This window comes from Podarcis raffonei, chromosome 6, assembly GCF_027172205.1.
Source record: "Podarcis raffonei isolate rPodRaf1 chromosome 6, rPodRaf1.pri, whole genome shotgun sequence".
Lineage (NCBI taxonomy): Eukaryota > Metazoa > Chordata > Lepidosauria > Squamata > Lacertidae > Podarcis > Podarcis raffonei.
In genome coordinates, this window is record NC_070607.1 from 38190249 (window position 1) to 38211206 (window position 20958).

Here is a 20958-nt window from a genome sequence, read left to right on the forward strand (position 1 = left end):
TAGTCTGTAGCAGGCTTAAACAGTTATTTTGCAAATTCAAATCCTTCATTATAACAAAGTATGAAAATATTGCATTGATGAACACATACTTTTGGATCAGGGTTAGGAAATATGGATCTTTCTATTGCATTCAATTCTTACAGTGGGGGGAGAAACAGAAGCCCATTTGCCCTGCTTACCATGAGTACATAAAATGTAATGATATCTGAGTCATAAAACATGATGGCACTCCCTCCTAATATTCATGTGACTAAGACACGAATGAAACATACTGCTCATGGTATAGAATTATTCTGTACAATATAGAATTATTATCACTTTTATGTTATCAGTAATAACATAAATTCTGACTTAGTTCTGCATGATCTGTCCACCCCTTTTGGAAAGGGAATGGACTATGCATAATAAGAATTTATGTGTTGTTGTCACCACATAGAGGGATATTACTTTGTGAAGACAGTTCAAGTTTCTCCATAAGTTTCTGAACTGGACTGTAGTCTAAAGTGACATCAATACTTGTTCAGCAATATTATTAGACAAACTACCAAACATCTTTCAATAAGTAGCACCACTGCCTCATTCTTATTTTGCTCCCAGTTTTTTTTAAAAAAATTGGGTGCAGAACTGTGTACTGCAGAAAGGGAACATCTGTTTTCTTTTTGGTCTGCTTAGATGAGCTGAAAGAAGAGCAGTACCAAGCATTACCCCCAAAGTATTGGAATAAATTTCCCTTGATAAAGTGAATGTCTTGAAAAACATCAGGAAACTATTCTCTTTTTCAGCTGTCTCTTCCCTTTTGAGATTTGACTTCAGCAGCTGCTTTTGATCTTCTCATTGTGTCTTTCGATTTTGACACCCCACTGTAACCTCACCACAGTATTAAAGAATCTGGAGTTGGCTAACCACCCCCACTTGTTTAGCTTTACATTCAACAAATGCATCAAGTCATACTTTAGCTTGAAGTCGTCCCCCAATAGTTGATCGCATATGGTAGACAGAAACCACTACGTCGCCATGGACAGTGACTCCTAATGGAATTACAACTTTTCCTTCTTGAATACGGAATTCCCTAAAGAAAAGTAAAATAACTTTTACTTTACAACTCTTGTAATATTAATCAGAACTGTCAAAACAAAATTCACAGTGACCTTACCCCACACCCAAGTACTGTACCACTCTACCCAGTAGAAGGAGTAGGTTGGGCCAGTTAACAAGAAGGAAGTCTTGGTTTGGCTGGTTTGTTTACCTCCCTTCTCTCTCACAGCACAAGCTACAGCCTATTCCAACATCCACAAATATACTCTATGCAGAAAATGCACAGAATTTGAAACAGTCCATAGTACAAAAATCAAAACTTCAGAGGCAAAACATTATCCCTATTTAAACATTATGTATCTGTAGGTGCCCAATGTGTGAAGGGCTCATCCAGAACATGGCCAACATGTATGGAGGCAGCACTTCCCAGTTCATGTATGATAAGAGCCAGTGTGAAGATAGGAAGCCGCTACACACATATGCATTGCGAAATCCTGGTTCCCATTCAAATAGCCACAGCTGTATTGATACAGACCCAGGCAGATACCCATACCTATATTTCAGACTAGTGTTGATCACGTATCAACCAGGGGATGCAACCAGCATGTTTACTGGTGCCTGGGGGCATAAGTAACTTGTGTGCTCTAGATAGCTCCTTCCCCTGCTTTGTATATATGGGTGCAGAGGTATTCTAAGTAAACACAGTGGCACTCACTTCATTCTTTCATACTCTTGGGAGGTCGTGAAGATTCTGGTTTCTCCAATAAGAATGTCACAGAAAGGCCGGCAACCTGTTCTCTGCTTGTTGAAACAGGGCACTGGACTGAAGAGGACTGATTTGATAGTTAGAGGCTTGCAGTGAGGTTGAATAGGTTTGTCTGCTATTAGATCACAAATATATCCTACATACCTGCAATGAGAAAAATAATTAAGAGGGGTCCATTCATATTACTGCTTTGCTGAGGTCCTCTTTCGAGGGTCTTCTGCTGGTTCCCTCACTGGGATAAGCGAAGTTGCAGGGAACCAGGAAGAGGGCCCTCTCAGTAGTGGCACCCTCCCTGTGGAATGCCCTCCCTTCAGATGTCAAGGAGGTAAAGAATTACACAACTTTTAGAAGACATCTGAAGGCAGCCCTGTATCAGGAGGTTTTTAATGCTTGATGTTTTTATTATGTTTTTTGATATGCTGTAAGCCACCCAGGGTGACTGGGGAAACCCAGCCAGATAGGCAGGGTATAATAATAATAATAATAATTAATAATAATAATAATAATAATTGCATCCTTTAGCTCTATAAAAGTATTTGGGGTTCCTCAAGTTGCAGAATCTAGTATTTTCAATAGTAGAAATCCTGCTGTCAAGGAACAGGAATGCTGTGTCTAATTTTAAAATATAAGATTAGAGATTTCAGGGGCAAAAATCCCATGAGGAGAAAGCAAGTATAACATAAGCATCTTACAGATGCAATCCCTGATGCAGTTCTGTTTGAAAGCTGCAAAATTTATGGGCTAATAGCCGTAAAAAAAAAAAAAAAGCTGCAAAAGGATTTGGCTCTTCTCTCCCCTGACAACAGGACTGCTACCAATTGAGTGTAAAAACAGGTCCTAAGTTAATATTCCCTTAAAGTTCAGAATAGGGGTCAGGAACCTGTGGCCCTTCAAATGCTGCTGGATTACAGCTCCTCATTTGTGGTAGGGATACCACATTTTAAAGTCTTGATGCTCTTGTGATTGTCAAAAACCCAGGGCTTCAGATTATTAATGACTAAAAATTATTATTCCCACTTATACTGGAACAGTCTAATTTATACAGGACCAAAGCAATTTAGGAATACTTGTGTTTTGGAGTTTTTTAAGGAAAAGAAACTGCAGATAAAAAATCATATAATATATTCTGAAACCGAGATGAAGGGAAGTCAATTAGTGTTGTGTGTTATTTAGTAAATGTAACCTAATTTGTTGGTATTTTATGTTAGGAGATGTTTTTTCTTTTGTTTTCTTTATTATTATTTCTCTTTTTTTATGTATTTCTTTTTTGTGTGTATGTGTTATGTATGTTTTTTTTCATTTGTTTTAATGTTTGATGTAGCAAAACGAATTAAAATCAATAAAAAAAAAGAACTACAGGAATACTTGTGTTTTGGAATGCAGCCTTAGGAACCCAGTGGGATCATTGAAGCCTTAGCTGAAAGCATTTGTTTTGCTGAACTGTTGCCAATCTGCCTTCAACCAGTCAGTGACTGGATAAAATGAATTCCCACTGATTTCGGTGCAGATACATAGCTTTAAACAGACAGGAAGGGTGAAACTGAATAAAATCTGACTCCAAGAAATAAAGAAATGGAAAGTCACATTTCATGTGTTTAGACATTTGGTCCATCGGGAAAACTTACCTTCTGTGGGATGGCCAGAGTACTATTCCAGGTCTCTTTGAATTTAACAACTGAAGGGCAGGAATTGGATTAGAGAAGAGATGACAGAAACAGAACATTGCACTGACCAGGACTGCTGATGCTACACGACCATCCTGTCAAATAAAACACAAGAGCATCTATCAGGCTAATTAGAGGGGAAGGTTTGCCAGTTTCTGTGTAATGCATACAACATTATTTGATCAAGGTTCTCTCAAGATAGAAGCTTCCTGGCTTTAATACTAAATTCATACAGTAGCAATTGAATGCAAATACCATTAATGCTCCCAAACCACTGTAAAGATACAACTCATAAGCCAGTGACATCCACACAATTAATTCTGAGGACCAATACAGAGTCTATGAAAAACTGATTCTATTAAATCAGCAGCAAACCTCTTACTGCATCTTCCAGCCTCCATACCAGCACTGCATTTCCCTAGCAACTACAGTAGTGGCTCTAGTGTGGAGACTCTCCATGCAATTGAGTAGGCAGATGTGGCAAGAAGCTTGTCAACATTGTAGCAATGCCACAATGAAACAGTTTTTATTTATCTCCACACTGGCTCAGTAACCCATGAATCAGCCTTCTGTTCAGCTGAGATTTACTCAGAAAGGTACTTCTGTGTCCCTGACAGGCTGGAATTGATATTCCTTTTTAGTTCTCTTTTTGGCTTTGTTGTTGGGGTACAGCATCAAGCATATTAGTAAGACTGCGACTTTTAATCAATTAGGCTTACTAAAAAGTTATCCATAATTAATTGATCTTTAAAAATAAATATATGCAGGCAGAATCCAACCAACAGGTCCTGTCAGCACAAGGATTTACAGTTGCACAACTCCCCCCCCCCCTCTTATCTCACTTTGTGCACCCTCCCCAAATCTGCTCTAAAAGGTTGAGGGAAGAACCACAAAATATTTAGGGCACCACAATCAAATAATTTCGCTGACAACAAATGACTTAATTGGATACCACCATACACACTTTATTGTACACCACCATGAGCTTTTAAAAATGAATCAGCAGTTTCTCAGTTCCTCTATAAACAAGCTGTTTTGTGATCAGACTTTTCTTGAAAAGTGGTTACTTACTGCCTGACTTACCATACAGTGGATGACACAAACATTTTTGGGATTCTGCTGCAACCAGTTATGCATGTTCTTACATACAGCATAGAGGTTATGGAGACTTGGCGCTTGTCTAATTGGCCAGCTACATTCAGATACCTAAAGAAGTCACAAAGTAAGGAAAGGTTAATTTGAAATTTCATAGTAACATGTTAGGTCATCTGCTCCATTCATTTTAATGGACAAGCTGCCCCTTTAAGCACGTTTCTCAAACATTAAACAAAGGGTTGCTTAGCAAACATAAAAATTCATGGTTTAGAAAGAAAAGATTCAAGTCTTTTCTGTAGTTTACCCCTCACAGCTAAAATTCCCAGCACCCTAAACCAGGCATAGGCAAACTCGGCCCTCCAGATGTTTTGGGACTACAACTCCCATCATCCCTGACCACTGGACCTGTTAGCTAGGGATGATGGGAGTTGTAGTCCGAAAACATCTGGAGGGCTGAGTTTGCCTATACCTGCCCTAAACAAATGACAGTTCCCAGAATAATTTGGAAGAAGTTGTGGAAGTTCCTACACTGATTTACCAGGCCCTCAGACCCTGGATACCTTAGGGATTGCCTGATACCTTAAGTTCCTGCCTAATCACTGAGGTCTTCAGAGGAGTCACTGTTAATGGTCCTCCAAGGCTTGGATGCACAGCTCATATCTCTTAGGTGCTGTGCATTCAGTGTTGTGGGTCAAATTTTGTTTCAAATTTCCAGTTTAGGTCAGGCATCCACTGAAGACTTTTTTTATTATTCCAGCAGGCATTTTAGTTGAAGTTTTTTTTAAAATAGTTTTTAAAATTTTGTTTTATTTAATCTTCTGCACACCACTTAGAGATGATTGTAAATTAAACTGTATATAACTTGTTGAAACAACAACAATAATATTAATAATACTGTGCTTTAAATGTATGGTGTGTATGCATGCAGCCCTGGTGTTTTGAGTACTGTATCTACAGTCTGTGCTTGCATAGCACACAATAATTCAGCAGCTACCCAGTTAACAGTACCAATTTATTACAGAATTCAGGAATTAAAAACAAAATTTTCAGGCATGGCTTTTTTAAAAAAACAATCATACTACTTTGAAAATTACAATATATTAAGGGAGAGAGGTCGCTAACCATATGAAATTGATATAATTGCAAAGAGACCTGTGGCAACTAAGGACAATGGCTGCAATTCTGTGTACAACTGGGCTGCTTACATCTCACTGAAAGCCACAAGATTAAGGCAGCTTAAGCTAATACATGAGTTTCCATGAACAAGAACTTTCTTCTATTATTGAGGCACAACAATATAAGTGCCAGCCATTCTTTGCACTGCAGCAAAAGAACTGTCTGTGCAAATTTAGATAACACCACATACAGAATAATGAACAGTGAAGAAGATACACTGGATGGGCCTTTGCCCAGAAAAACTGCCTAAAACTATTTTAAATAATATTAATAATAATTAAATAATTTAAATAATAATTAAAGTAGCTCTTCTGAAATATGCATTACTTTTCCTGCATGCTTGACTAATAAGTGCTCTTTGTATCAAGTATACACTAGTCCCTAGCATTTTGTCCACAATCTATTACAAAATTCCAGGTTGCATGCAGCCACATTATTCTGTGGTAGTACACCTCATTAGTCTCAATGGTATTTGTTTCCAATATGTGTATTTATCCAGCTTGGGGCTAGGCCCTGCCATTGTTCTCAAAAGCTGCATTCACATGGCAGTTTATTCCATTTTCATGACACTTCCCTAAAATCTAATTTCCATATTATATAAAAGCAGCTTGATGTAAAAGCTACTTCCAGAATTATAGTGGATTATAGTAGAATACAGCACAAGTTAAGCACTCATTTCCACGTTATTTCCAAGGGGATTTTTTAATGGAAGCATATAACAGTCTAACAATAAGTGTCCTAACAATACACAAACTAACCAAATATCAGTAAGACAGCACCATATAAATATCAGCAAATAACAAACAAAAACTTAGTACAGGCTCCATCCAAAAATATAACTCCATCAGAATAACATGGTCTTATGATATTGGTTAAAAGCAGGCAAAGAAGTACCCATCTGAACCTCTACTTTTAGAGGCCTTTCCATAATTTAGGCACCTCTTTTTTCCTTGACAACTTGAGTGGATGTAGCTCACCAGTAGAGCACCTGTTTTGCATAGAGAAGGTCGTAAAGATAACATGCCTAATCTTACAAACAGAGCTAACACCCTGTGATAGTCTGTGTCAAATCACAGTACCAGCAGAAGTCACTTACTCTATTATGAAACCTGGTAGTACGATAAGACTTCGGTGACAAATTGAAAACTGTGTAGTGGTCAGGATGTCTTGTATCCAAGAACGTCCGTACATCATCAATATGATTCCTAAATCCTAGTTCAACTCCTTCACCAGGAAATGACATCACTATCAAGACATGAAAAATGTAAGTTTACATTCTAAACCAGAAAAGATACAAGATTGACAATTAACAAGTCTAACATGGCTGCATTGCTACATGGAGCACTGCTTCATTGTTTGAAGTAACTCACACACTTACCAATAATTCTTGAGGTAATGTAAGAAATATCTAGTTCTCCCTTGGTGTAGCTATTTTAAAAGATAGGAAAATAAATGCTGGTTAATACACACACCAAAATCAACAGAAGTTTTATAGATGTTCCATGTCCCATTAAGGCCTATGCACAATTCTTCCCTGTGTCTGTAAAGTAATAATCATATTCGCTCAGCAAAGAGACAGCGGCAGCATCTTGTAATGCACAGCATTTCCCCATATTTTGGGGGTGCATTATGCCCCTGTGGTTCCTCTCCAATTGCTGCATTCATATTATTTCACTTCTGACTATGCAGCAGAATCTCTTTCTCTTGCAATTATGCAGATATTTCATGTCAATTAGCTATTGATTTTAAACTGGCCCTGCACCAGAATCCGTTAAGAGATGATGAACCAAAAAATTTTTTTATATGTATACCCCTCCTTTTCTTCTGTCATGGAACCAAAGGTGGTTTAAGAAATAGTTCCCATGAGCTTTCTCTCTCACTCTCGCTCTCGCTCTCTTTCAGGTAACAATAAAGTATATGAGGGATGGGAAACCTGTGGCCTCAGATATTGCTGGACTCCTTCTCCCATAAACACCAACCAGGAAGTACAATAGTCAGGGATTATGGAAGTTGTAGCCCAACCTCTGGGATGGCCACAGTTGCTTCATCCCTGAATTGGGATTCATTGCCTTTCACTCTCACGACTCTGTTGGAAATATCTAAAATCTCAAGCTATTTTGTAATATTAGAAATTAGATAGTTAAAAAAAACAACAACTACAAAGCTCATCCTGGGTCTTTATTTGTAGACAACTGCATATAATGCCAGCTAAATAATTCAATAGATAGTATCCAAGATTGTAGTTCTGTTAGGACAAGGATCATTGGGCTGCCAAGAAAACTTCCCCTCCCTCTTCTGTCCATGCATGCTCCCTAAATCTGTTCTGGGTTTTCCCCAAAACCTCTGGAGTAAATTTGGGGAGGGCAAGTTCCATTGTGCAAACAGAAATTCTTGCACTAAGGGAACTACTTTGTTGGATACCACCTATGGTGTCTACTCAGCTAATATTAAATGTTCCTTTACTGTTTCAGTACATTTGACTCAAAGAGCATAATGACAGAAGGGCCTCCCAGAGCAAGAAAATGGTGGCTGCAGGGGTCACTTTGAACATTAGGAAAGAAGCTGCCTCATGAATTTGTGTTCATGGTTACCACCAGCCTGAATACTGAAGATCTCAGCCCTCAAACAAATCCCTTACTTTTCTGTCGAATTCCACACACTTTTAGACCAAGTTAAGAATGCAAGAAGAGCCTGCTGGATCAGGCCAGTGACCCATCTAGTCCAACACCTGTTCTCACAGTGGCCTAACAGATGACTATGGAAAGTCCATGAACAGGACCTGAGGACAACAGTGATTCCAGTAAAATGGCATTCGACAGCAAAGATAGAATAATAGCCATTGGGGTTAGCATCCACTGATAGCCTTAGCCACCATGAACTTCTCTGACCCTCTTTTATAGCCGTCCAAATTGGTAGGCATCACTGCCTCTCATGGGAGTGTATTCTATAGTTTAACTATGCACTGTGTGAAAAATTACTTTCTTTTGTCTGTCTGGAATCATCCAGTATTTAGCTTCATTGAAAAGCTTCTCTCTATATACTCTCTCCACACCATGCAAACTTTTATAAATTTTTGTCATGTCACCTCTTCTTGCCTTTTCTCTAATTTAAAAGCCCCAAATGCTGTAACCTTTCCTCACAGGGGATTTTTTTCCTGTCCGCTTGATCATTTTGGTTGCCCTTTTCTGAACCCTTTTCAGTTCTACACTAACCTTTTTGAGGATATTCATTTCCAAAAAGTGAATAATTTATGGATAGAGAGAAATTCTTCTTCCTGTCTATAACTCAGGGTCTACCAGTGGTTTTGACTGACAGTACGTTCAGAGGAAACAAGCGGAAATAAAGCTTCACTCAGTACAGAGTTAATTTATGGGGTTCACTTCCACATGACGGCTTCTAAAAGGAGGATTGCACAAATTCATGGAGGATAAGGCTATTGATAGCTAACTAGTTATGATGGCTAAAGGGAACTGTTTCATATCTAGAAGTATGCTCCTGAGCATCAGCTGGAGAAACAAGAGAAAAGGAAAGTTACCGTATTTTTCTCTCCATAACACTCGCTTTTTCTCTCCTAGAAAGTAAGGGGAAATGTCTGTGTGTGTTATGGAGTGAATGCCTACGGATGGTGGGGGGATCTGCTGCAGTCGTGAGCAGAGGATCCATGGTTCCCCTTCATTCCCTCCTCTGTGGCTCGCTTTGAAACAGCAAAGCGGGAGAGGAGCCACTTACACAGGTGTAAGCGGCGACTGTCTGGTTGACTGTCTGGTTGGGAGGAGGGAGAGAAGCAGAGGCTGCTTGTTTTAAAGGAGCAAAGCGGGAGAGGAGAGGAGCCGCTTACACGAGTGTAAGCAGCTCCTGTCCGGTTGGCTCCTTTAAATCAACTGTGCTCTCTGTCCCTCTCTCCTCCCCACTCAGCTCGCTAAATAGCAGCAAAGCTTTTTAGCTAGCCGAGCCGGGGAGGAGGGAGAGAAGCAGAGCCTGCTTGTTTTAAAGGAGCAAAGCGGGAGAGGAGAGGAGCCTTCTTCCCTTATACCCCTCTTCTGCATTATTAGCAGCATCCTTCTCCACACACCCCACGTGTATTCCTTCTCCCCTTAAACCCCTCTCCTGCATTATTAGCAGCATCCTTCTCCACACACCCCACGCGTGCTCCTTGTCCCTTGAGTGCTTTTCCTTCCCTCCCCACTTAAAACGTGGTTACAAAGCACGGATCCACATGGATCCTCAGGATTTTTACACTGGGTCACCCCAAATTCACCATCAGATCACATAGCATGTCCATGGCTACAGCATGCACCCAAAAAAACACACGCACCCACTGTTTCATGGGGCCACAATGGTGCAAAAACATGGTTACAAAGCATGGATCCACATGGATGCTCAGGATTTTTGCATTGGGCTACCCCAAACTCACCTTCAGATCACATGTCTGTGGCCACAGCATGAACCACAAAAATCATACATCCACTGTTTCGTTTAGAATATTTTTTTTCTTGTTTTCCTCCTCTAAAAACTATGTGTGTGTTATGGTCAGGTGCGTGTTATAGAGCGAAAAATACGGTAGTTGCGCCATGCCTTCCTTATAGGCTTCCTGGAGTTAGCCACAGTGGCTTGAGGGCCATCATATTATTCAAACTTCAGGCTTCTACAGCAACCTTTTCTGTTTCCCTCCTAAGATCTCACCAGGGTGCTAAATAATCCCTTTGTCCAAGCCTACTAAAATCTGATTATTTCCCTGTGACAGGGAAATAATTACTAAGCTTACTATTTTGCTAGCTGAGCTCTCCAGGGCTTTTGTTTCATAGTACCTTGCAACAGATTGCATAACTTTCGTAGAAGTGTCTTTAAGAGTGTCCTTCAAGTTATCCTTTAAGTTGCTGAACAGTCTCCCTGCTCCTCCTTTCATCATGTCTAACAGGCCTCCCCCATAGTTAGACTCTATGTCCGGAGACGAGGCACCTTAAAAGAAGAAAACCAGACATAAGACAACACACACACACATACATTGCTTTGCTGGAGATTTACCAACCACCACAAGCACCAGATCTTAGCACACATCAGCAGCAACAATGCAGCTTCCAGTTAGGAACGAGCAAATGGAGATGTAAATGCCAACCAAGTTAGTTACAATCTCTGGTAAACAACAGGATGCATCAGAGTTATTTAAATGTGGTAGTGACACAATCAAAGAATGTTACAATTTTTGTTGGGGGGGGGGAAAGGTTAACAGAATTTTTCCTGGAAAGCAAAAAATCAGATTAAATGGTGCAAAAAGAGAGGCTACCATGACATTGCATGGTCACTACAAAACCAGGCACATATGAGGAGCACCAGTTCTGCAACAAACACTGTACTGTACTGTTCTGTTCCTTGTGGGCTGTGGGCTGGACAGAATCAGAGGTGAATGTACCTGGAACAGAGAGAGACTAGCAACAGGAAACAGGGTATCACAGAAAGAAGCATTTTTCAGACAGGAAAGCCTGTTTTCAGGTTGCTGCTCAGCAGGATGTACTGCAGGACCTGAGACAGCTTTCAGAGGCAGGTGTTGATGTGACAAAGCCCATCGAGTCATTATATCACTAATGCATGGCTTGCTAAATACAGAACCACATGTCTCAAGTAAAGTTCCAAGGCATTTAAAAGAATGGAACAAAGGCATACTATCAACCATGCCCAACTCTGACAAATGCAAAAGAATTTCTGTTTATCAGTCCATCTTCCCTGGACAGGCTAAGCCTGTGGCATCAGATATTTTCAGCATTTGAATACACTACCCATTTAAAGAGAATTTAACAGAATTACATTGGGAAATTCACACTCTGACATGTATCCAGACATTGCGTTCTTATGATCTGAAACCCAGCAGTGATAAATTCTGATAGCAGGCGCAATGATATCCATGCACAGAGAGAGCATTCTAACATCTCTCACTCTTCTTATGCAAGTTCCCCTACTTAAAAGCCCATTGCATAGCTCTCTTCGAACCATTTTGTCAATCTGCAATTTGTTTTGTGGAAGCTACACCACATATATTGAGTGAATGACTGCATCAGCATTCCCATTCACTCCAAAGGAGGAAACAGATCCACAGAGTTGAATGGGCAATGGATCCTTGGACTGGAGCATACATGAACACAAAAGAATAAAATAAAACAAAAGTGTGTTTGTAACAGCACAGCTGCTAATTAAGAATGAGCAAATGGGTGCAGATGTTGTGAGGAGAATCAGAACTTACAGGGTTAAACAGTTACACAGTAGTATGTGCAGGTGCCCTAATAGAGTGCTCAGTCCCCCACTGGGCCACCTTTGTGCTATTTATTCCAAGGCAGATTCTTCTTCCACACCTCCTTTGCAAGCACCCAAAAGCTAACTGTTGTTGTGTTTCTGGGCAGTAGCCTCTTCATCAGGGGTCCACAGATTCCCCCTACAAATGCTTACAGGGAAGGTGCGGAAAGCCTGCCTTGGAATTAACATACTGGCCACAATGCTGTGCACCAGACAGCACAGTGGCAACCTGGGGGTGGGAGTGTAAAGCTCTACTAAATACTAGGGCACCTCTGCATAACACTCTATGTGCTTAGCATTGCATCTACAGATTTGAAAGTCCTTTATGCATAGCCAAGAATATAGCCGGGATCCAAAGAGCCTCTTGGGCATAGCTAGTGCAATTGATTCTTCTTTCCACTTTTTCAACAGAGACCACAAACAATTATATGTAGTACATCAGTTATAAACTAGTTAACTCTGAACTTTTTGGTAAAGAACTGCTACTTTGGTTGTGAAATAAGACTAGGATATTTGGTAACAGGCATGCTTTCCTAAGTCAGTTGCTAACATCTCAGTGGAAGGAATTTTTTTTTTTATGAAATGCAGCTGCTTGTGATAACTGCCTCTGTTAATAGCCTTATCTACACCTTTATGAAAGTCCTTAATTGCCTTGTACATTGTTGTTTTATTCTTCTATGGTTTACGGACCTTAATTAGATAACACAATAACAATAAATACTGTTCTGATTCTAATAGCCTTGATGGCAGAATAAGTTATAATCCTGCATGATTTCACCTACCATAGAAAAAGGGAGGGGGAATGTTTAACTTTTTCTCATTACCTTGACATTTCTATCAGCTTGTCACTTAAGCTTTATGTGGACTAAAATCTTATATTTATTTACTTTTTCGAATTATTATCTCACTAGCAAAAAAAGCAATTAAATTTGTGCTTAGAACTGTCATTTAAACAACGACAATATGAAACACAGTCAAGGGCAAAACTGTGTAAAAACAAGCACTAATGATGCAATGGCAAAAGATGTGCAAGCGATCTGGCGGTGCTATTCAGCTCTTAGAAACAAAGAGGCTTATGAAATGGACTCTTCTGTTTTAAAAAAGGAGAAAGACAGACGAGACATTGTCTAACAGATTGTTTTGGTTTATTTTGTTTTCACTGATACAGAGATATCTCTTGGCTTATTGAAAAGCAAATATAAAAAGACAAGAAACGTTAACTTCTAGAAAATCAAAGAATACTTTGCTTACTTCAGCTGATCACTGCTAGCTCTTGAGATTAATCTATGAGAAACCCAACTCCAAAGGTCTTATCTTCATTGACGTTTCCTAGTCTGAAGGTATTTTGGACTAATTGAATGGTCAGTGTTTTGTAAATGAATCTAGTTTTGTCAATCAAATAGAGGATCTTTGTTCTCATAGTCCACCCTGCAGCTATGAAGTTTCAGAAAGCAAATTTAAAGTGATATTTTGCATTTCTAGATTCATTTCAATTGGGGTTTAGGCCCGGTTTTGGCACAGAAACTGCTTTGGTCACCCTGTATGATAACCACCATTGGGAAAGAGGCAGCAGTAATGTGTCCCTATTGATTTTCCTCAACCTCTCAGTGGCTTTTGATACTATCAACCATGGTAACCTTCTGGAGCAGCTGTCCAAGTTAGGGGTGGGTAACACTGCTTTGCAATGGTTCTTTTCCTACTTCGGTGATCATTTCCAGAGGACGCTGCTTGGGGAGTGCTCTTTGGCCCCATGGAGCCTTCAATGTGGGGTTCTTCAGGGTTTGATTTTATCCCCCATGCTGTTTAACATGTACATAAAACCTCCCTCATTCAGAGTTTTGGATTATGCTGTCAGCAATATGCTGGTGACACACAGCTCTACTTCTTCTTTACATTTGCAGGTATGGGAGTGGGTGTGCTGGACTTTTGTCTTGCCTTGCTAATAGGCTGGATGAGAGGCAACAAGCTGAAGCTCAATCCAGATGATTGAGACTGAGGCACTGTTAGTGGGTGGTTCCATAGACCAGATGGATAGGAGGTTGCCTGTTCTTGATGGTGTTAAACTCCCACTGAAGGAGTGGGCACACAGCTTCGGGTTACTCCTGGATCCATTGCTGTTGCTTAAGACTCAGGTGGAGTGCCTTCCATCAGCTTCAGCTGGTGGCCCAGCTGTGCCCCTATCTGGACAGGAATAGCATAACTTCTGCTGTCTGTAGTCTGGTAACCTCTCGGCTAGATAACTGCAACACGTTATACATCAGGCTGCCTTTGAAGACAGTTCAGAAACTTCAGCTAGTGCAGAATTCAACAGCTAGGTTGCTCACCAGGGCAAGATGGTTTTGAGCATACTACACCAATCCTGGCCAAGCTGCATTGGCTGCCAATTAGTTTCTGGGCCCAATTGAAAGCGCTGGTTTTCACCTATAAGCCTTAAACAGCTCAGAACCATCTCAGAACCACAATATTTCAAGGACCACTTCTCCCCATATGAACTGACCCAAAACTTGTTATCATCATTTGAGGCCCTTCTTTGTGTGCCTCCTCCATGAGAGGCCCAGAGGGTGGCAACAAGAGAACAGGCCTTTTCTGCAGTGACTCCTCATTTGTGGAATGCTCTTCCCAGAGAGGCTCAGCTGGTGCCTTTATTATACAGCAGGCAAAAATATTGCTCTTCAACCATTACAAAAGATTGCCAATGTCCGCCCCTAGGGCCTCATATAGCAATTATATTGAAATCACTACTACCAGCACCCCCAAAAAAACAAAGCACACCATGGCAAAAAAAATTTATCTGCTTATGGTCATCAGCACTGCTTTACGGAAATCAGTGGAAATGTTTTTCATACCTGTTCAGAATCTGACAGATGCTGATGGTAAAGAACTGTACAGTCTTCTACATACTCTCATTTGTCTAGTTATTACAACTGAATTATTAGAATTTTTAGCAAGGCCTGCAGAAGATGTATTGCTAGAAGTAATAAACTGGAAATATGCATGTGCCTTTATCATAAAAAGGAAGATAATTAAATTCATAGAAGTACTAGAACTGGTATGCAATGCCTATAAATTTCAGAGAGTAGCTCACCATAGACATTTTTAAAATTAGAATAATGAAATGAATGAAAATAATAAAAATGAAGATATTCTCATGTATATTTTTTTAAGCATGAAGGTTTGCAAGAACTGATAATAGCTTACAATGCAAAATCTCGAGAGCAGGGAAAATATATTATCCCAGGAGCAGTTTGGGGTCAGAAGCATTTTTGCTAGTGATCAATTGAACAATGCATCCACACACACCAGCTATTGCAGAACAAATGCAGCAGCTTAAACAACTGTATAATATTCACCACATGGCTTCTATATTCAGGCATAAATTGCTATCTGTTTTATGTAACATGCATCTTTTCATTATCCTAGTGCATTCAGTTTGATTACTTTGATTACTTTGAAAGTATACTAGCTATGCAGTGTGCATATGCAGTAAATTTGAAGCGGACGTAATTGTAGTATGTTGGTCTTTTTTGATGTTCAGAAGTCCCTTAATACCCACTGATCATGAGGTATTGAACAAGCAGTTGAAGGATCTGGTAGATGCTCACAGAACTGGTTTCCAGTAGTTCTTTGCATTCTGGGCTGAGTTCCCATCTTGCCTTTCTGCTAAAAGCAAGGAAGGGAGATGGAAAGACACAAGATACCTGGAGGGAACAAAGCTCTTCATGGAGGGAAAGGAATCTGCAGCAGGCTAAGTCAGAGGCACTTTGGTTGAGACAATGGAAGCTACATAGAGGAAGTGGGTTTGGAAATTTCTAGCCGCAGTTGGGTTAATCTATGTCCTGCTAGGCCTGCATATGCATCGCATGCAGCAGTTATAGTATTTTGTATGCACATAGAAATGTAGCCATGATGTATTAGAAGTGATATTAATGCCCTTACCAGACTGCATAGGGGGAAATGTAACATAGTTCGGAGTTGTTCAGGGCCTTATATGTTAGTAGTAGAACCTTAAAACTGGTTCAGTGATTAAAGGCAGCCAGCACATATCTTTTAGCACTAGTGTGATATGTGCTTGATGAGAGGCATCACTCACCACTGGGGTTGTGGCATTCTGCACCAGCTGCAGTCTCCAGACCAGCCATGAGGGAAGGCACACATAGTGGCAAAATTATCCCTGTTCAGGAAAGGATATAGTTGACATACCAGCCAAAGCTGGTGATAAGCACTCTTCCCCATTGAGGTCACCTGAGTTTCTATGGACAAAGATGACCCCAAGAGCATTCCTAAGCTTCATACCTGTTCCTTCAGAGTGAGTGTGACCCCATCTAGAACAGGCAACCCCCTCTCCCGATTCTTAGACCTGTTGCTTAGTATTGCACACTTTTAAAACTAAATAAATGCCAATTCAAAACAGTTGCAGTTTCATACAATGCATAGCATGGCAGGTTTGCCTCTCAATGGCAATGTTTTCAAGTAATATGTTACCCATGATCAAAACTGCAATATTACACCTACTTCCCTGGGAGAAAGTCTCACTGAATTCTATGGAACTTGCTTCCAAACCGAAGTATATGGGATGGCACTGTTAGAATCTGTACTGACAGCATCATTGTCCTCACAAGGCTTTTTAGCTTGGTAAAGAGGCAAAAAGAGGAGGCATATAGTGGTGTATAGAATTATGTCTGTAGAGAAAGTGGACAGAGAATTTTTTTTGTTCTCTGAATAATATTAGAACTGGGTCGCTCGAAGAAGCTGAATGGCAGAAGACTAAGGACAGAGAAGGACTTCTTCCAGCAAGTAGTTAAATTATTAAATTCACTGTCACAAAATGTGGTAATGGCCTCCAACCTAGATTAAACAATTTCACAAAGGATAAAGCCTATTAGCCATGATGGCCACATACCACTGATGACTATTTTATCTACTACTGTATTTTAATTTTCTCAGTTGTTTACTGCTATTCAAGCCTTGAATTTTAATGTAGTTTATTGATCTCTTGTAAGCCATTTAAGGAAAATAAACACTCTAAACAGTCTACTAGAAATCTATCCAATAATTTTAAAAGAACCAAAATGACTACCTCCAAGATCAGAGGCAATATGCTTCTGAACTCCTGTTGCTGAAGAACAGCATCGGGAATTGGTATTGCCCTCATGTCCCAGTTGTGGGCTTCCCATTGCCATCTGGTTTTTCACTGCTGGAAAAAAAGATGCTGGACTAGACAATCCTTTGGCCTGATCCAGAAGGGGTCTTCTGTTATTATTAACTGTATTTGGATTTGCCATTTAGAATGTTATGGTCTTGGGACAAAAAGGTATTAAAAGATTTCTGTAATGTTTTCCATCATAACTCAGCCATCTCAAGAATGCACAAGACCAAAAATATAACCAGCAAGGAGACACAGAGGTTCTCCCAAGGCTGGCCTGAAATTGCCAGCATATTCTAATAAGATGGAAGCATATATGTATTTTAATTTTAAGATCTCTTTACCTGCCTCAAGTTCATAGGACATGTTATATTTCTTTAGACAAATCTATATTCAGTTTTTCCTTTCATTTTACCCCAGTGTGTGGATACTACTTTGTGGCATTTATAAAGCGCCAACACACTTGATTCCTATATTCTTTGGAAGCTTAGAGCTTATAGATCTGCAGAAATACGATTCCACCACGTCAATACAGACACATACATGCAATACTCAAAAACATTATACCTTACAGATATGTTTACCCATGGGCAGAGCACAGAAGAAAAAGAGTGTCTCTTCCTTAATGCAGGGAACACCAATTAATTTGTGGTGTTCTGATTGTGGCCTCAGAACCCAAAAGCATCAGATTTCAAAGCTGCAGATTCGGTATTTGAAAACTTTGCCCCCTGTGGCTTTCCTCTTTACTGTTTACTTAATTTCAGTGGCAAATGCTCTTAATGAAAAATAGGGCCAACTTTTGCATGGTTTCTCTTAAGTTTTCTAGGATTATATTATTAACATCATTATTACGTTTATTACCTGCCTTCACCAGCAAGTCCCAGGGCAGGTTACAATAATTTAAAATTCTTTATTATTTTTTAAATAAATTAAATAATATTTAATTAATTTATAAAATACAAATACTGGACTACACAGAACAACAAAGTAAGGGTAAGTTACACCTCCTCTCATTTTAAATGAGTCGATTCAATAGTGTTGATTATATCTGTTTTCAGATCTGGATATTCGGTAATAAAACCTGTTAAAACAAATTATAGTCACAGGAATAGGATGTCTTCTGGAAACACACTTCTCAGTTGTCAAAGGTCAGAGTAAAGATGTATGTCTCCAGCATTCAATGAAAGCTTTATAGAAGGCTTCCTCAAACTTGGTGCTCCAGATGTTTTTTGGCCTACAACTCCCATGATCCCCAGCTACAGTGGTGCCTCGCAAAACGAAAAGAATCCGTTCTGCGAGTCTCTTCGTCTAGCGGTTTTTTTGTCTTGCGAAGCAAGCCCATTGACGGATTAGCGGATTAGCGCTATTAGCGGCTTTTAGCGGCTTATCAGCTTAGCGGATAAGCGGCTTAGCGGCTTAGAAAAAGGGGGGGGGGAGGAAAAAACCCCCGCAGGAACTCGCAAGACATTTTCATCTTGTGAAGCAAGCCCATAGGAGATTCGTTTTGCGAAGCACCTCCAAAACGGAAAACTCTTTCGTCTAGCGAGTTTTCCGTCTTGCGAGGCATTCGCCTTGCGGGGCACCACTGTAGCAGGACCAGTGGTCAGGGATGATGGGAATTGTAGTCTCAAAACATCTGGAGGGCCGAGTTTGAGTAAGTTTGCTTTATAGTGAAGGTGCTAGATACATCTCTGTGAGGAGGAAATTCCAAAACTCAGAGGCTATCACAGAGCATGTCTTCTTCCAGGGTGTCACCTGTTGAGATTCTGCGGATGGTGAAACAACCAAAAGGGTATCCTCTGGCAATATTAGAATGCTACAGGAAAGGAGTAAGCCTTTCAGGTATTTTTGGCCTGAGTCATGTAGGGTTTTCAACACTAATGTGAGCACCTTGAACTAGGCCCAGAAACAAAATGGCAACTAGTGCAGCTGTTTTAAAATAGGGATTATACAAGAGTTCTAAGGAAAACCCTAGCCAGTAATCTGGTCACTGCATTTTGAACCAGCTGAAGTTTCTGAGTTGACTTCAAGGGCACACCAACATAGAGAGCACTGCAATAATCCAATCTGGAAGTTACCAGATCAAGGTGAAACCCACAATGTGTAGCTGACAAACCAGCTGGAGCTGGAAATAGGCACTCCTGGCCACAGAGGCTACCTGGGCCTCACTGGGTTGAGGAGTACCCCCAAGCGACAAGCCTGATCCTTCCAGGGGACTGCAACCCTGTACAGAACCTCTTCAACAAGACTTGGAACACATAACACCTTTGTCCTTTCAGGCTTCAGTTTCCAATTGTTGGCCCACATCATTGCGTTCATTCCTCAGCCACCTCTCTTGATTCAGATAGAACAGAGAGATAGAAGTGCTATCCACATATTGGTAACACTTCACTCCAAAACTGCTGGTGACAGTTCCCAGGGGCTTCATATAGGTGTTAAATAGCATGGGGGACAAGTTGGAATCCTGCAGAACACCGCAGGAAAACTCCAATGGTGTTGGCGGCCTTCCATAAATGCTTTCTAGAAATGACCCTGGAGGTAGGAGCGGAACCACTGAAATACAGTGCCCTCAAACACCACCTCATTGAGCTGCTCTAGAAGGATGCCATGGTCAATGGTATCAAAAGCTTCTAAGAAGAATAAGCAGGATTGCACTCCCCTCCATCTCTCTTCTAACAAATGTATCAACCACTGTGATCAAGACAGTTTAGGGCCATGAATGGGCCTGAGGCTAGACTGACATGGATCCAGACATTCATTTTCCTCCAAGCATGTCTGAAGCTCAATTGCAATGATCCTCTCAAGCACCTTCTCCAAAAAGAGGATGTTTGCCACTGAATTCCAGGTCTAGGAAGGTTCTCTTAAAGAGTGGACACACCACCGCCTACTTCAAGACAAATGGTTCCTCACCCATTCCAATGAAGCACCAATCACTTCCTGGACCCTATTAATCTCCTATGGTTAGCTTTAAGAAGCCAAGAAAAGTCCAGCACAATTTATGAGTTTGCACAGACCTCATTTCTCCTTCTATTCCAAGAGAAACCGAAGCTTTACCCCTTACATCCTTCTCTGATCAGTAACAGTTAGGAAAAAAGACTCCTTACCTCTACAAGACCAAGACAAAGTTTTCTTAGATCAAAGTTATTCCATTGTGGGTGCACACTAACACTAAACACACCTGTTTGTTTAAAACGAACTGATGCATGTAAACTGGGATTCGGCCTTTTGCTAATTACCAAGTGGAGGTAACGCATTGTGTGTGACTATATTAGTCTTCCCCAGCCTGGTGTCCTCCAAGTACTTTATGTCACAACTCCCATCAGGCCTAGCCAGCACAGGCTACAATTTAACATCTGCTCAGCTCATTGGGTGAAGAGGAGTAATCCTGGCAGATAGTTTTGAAAAGAAGCATTAGTTCTTCTTCCACCATTTTGAAACCTACATGGAGTCTATTTTTTTAAATAAAACATTAGTTCAGTAGTATTGTATTATAAACTGGACTCCCAAATTCAGGTCATATGGTTCATCATGTGTATTGCTCTTATATCATGTAAAGCATCTGGAATTCTACCCCCAACCCTGAGACAGTGAATAAACCAGTTCTCAAGTCCAATCCTCTTTATATCAACCAAGTTAATCACACCACATAAATTCAAGGATGGGGACTAAGTACTTGTAGACTATCATATTCTCACTCTAACAGTTGTGCTTTGGGATTCCACTTCACTGGATATGAGATTATATTTTTAAACGGACTGGCAGCACATCACTTTGTGGAAACTGCTTATACATCA

The 20958-nt window shown here is 40.3% G+C and overlaps 1 protein-coding gene and 1 long non-coding RNA gene across 8 annotated transcripts in view; one reads left to right on the forward strand and one right to left on the reverse strand.

Annotated features, from left to right (window-relative positions):
• The window catches only part of LOC128415651 (uncharacterized), a 107485-nt gene that overhangs the window by 19213 nt on the left and 67314 nt on the right, over window positions 1-20958 (forward strand). The window lies entirely within an intron of this gene.
• DNAJC6 (DnaJ heat shock protein family (Hsp40) member C6) overlaps window positions 1-20958 on the reverse strand; it is a 51140-nt gene that overhangs the window by 17334 nt on the left and 12848 nt on the right. For 5 of the 7 annotated variants that reach the window (XM_053392123.1, XM_053392121.1, XM_053392119.1 and 2 more), the window contains 7 exons: window positions 10545-10695; window positions 7115-7164; window positions 6833-6981; window positions 4537-4671; window positions 3427-3560; window positions 1751-1945; window positions 952-1069 (listed from right to left, as the gene is read on the reverse strand). In XM_053392123.1, coding sequence (XP_053248098.1) covers window positions 952-1069; window positions 1751-1945; window positions 3427-3560; window positions 4537-4671; window positions 6833-6981; window positions 7115-7164; window positions 10545-10695 — 932 coding nt within the window. The remainder of the gene's footprint in view (window positions 1-951; window positions 1070-1750; window positions 1946-3426; window positions 3561-4536; window positions 4672-6832; window positions 6982-7114; window positions 7165-10544; window positions 10696-20958) is intronic. The other 2 variants (XM_053392120.1, XM_053392125.1) reach the window with 2 other exon arrangements.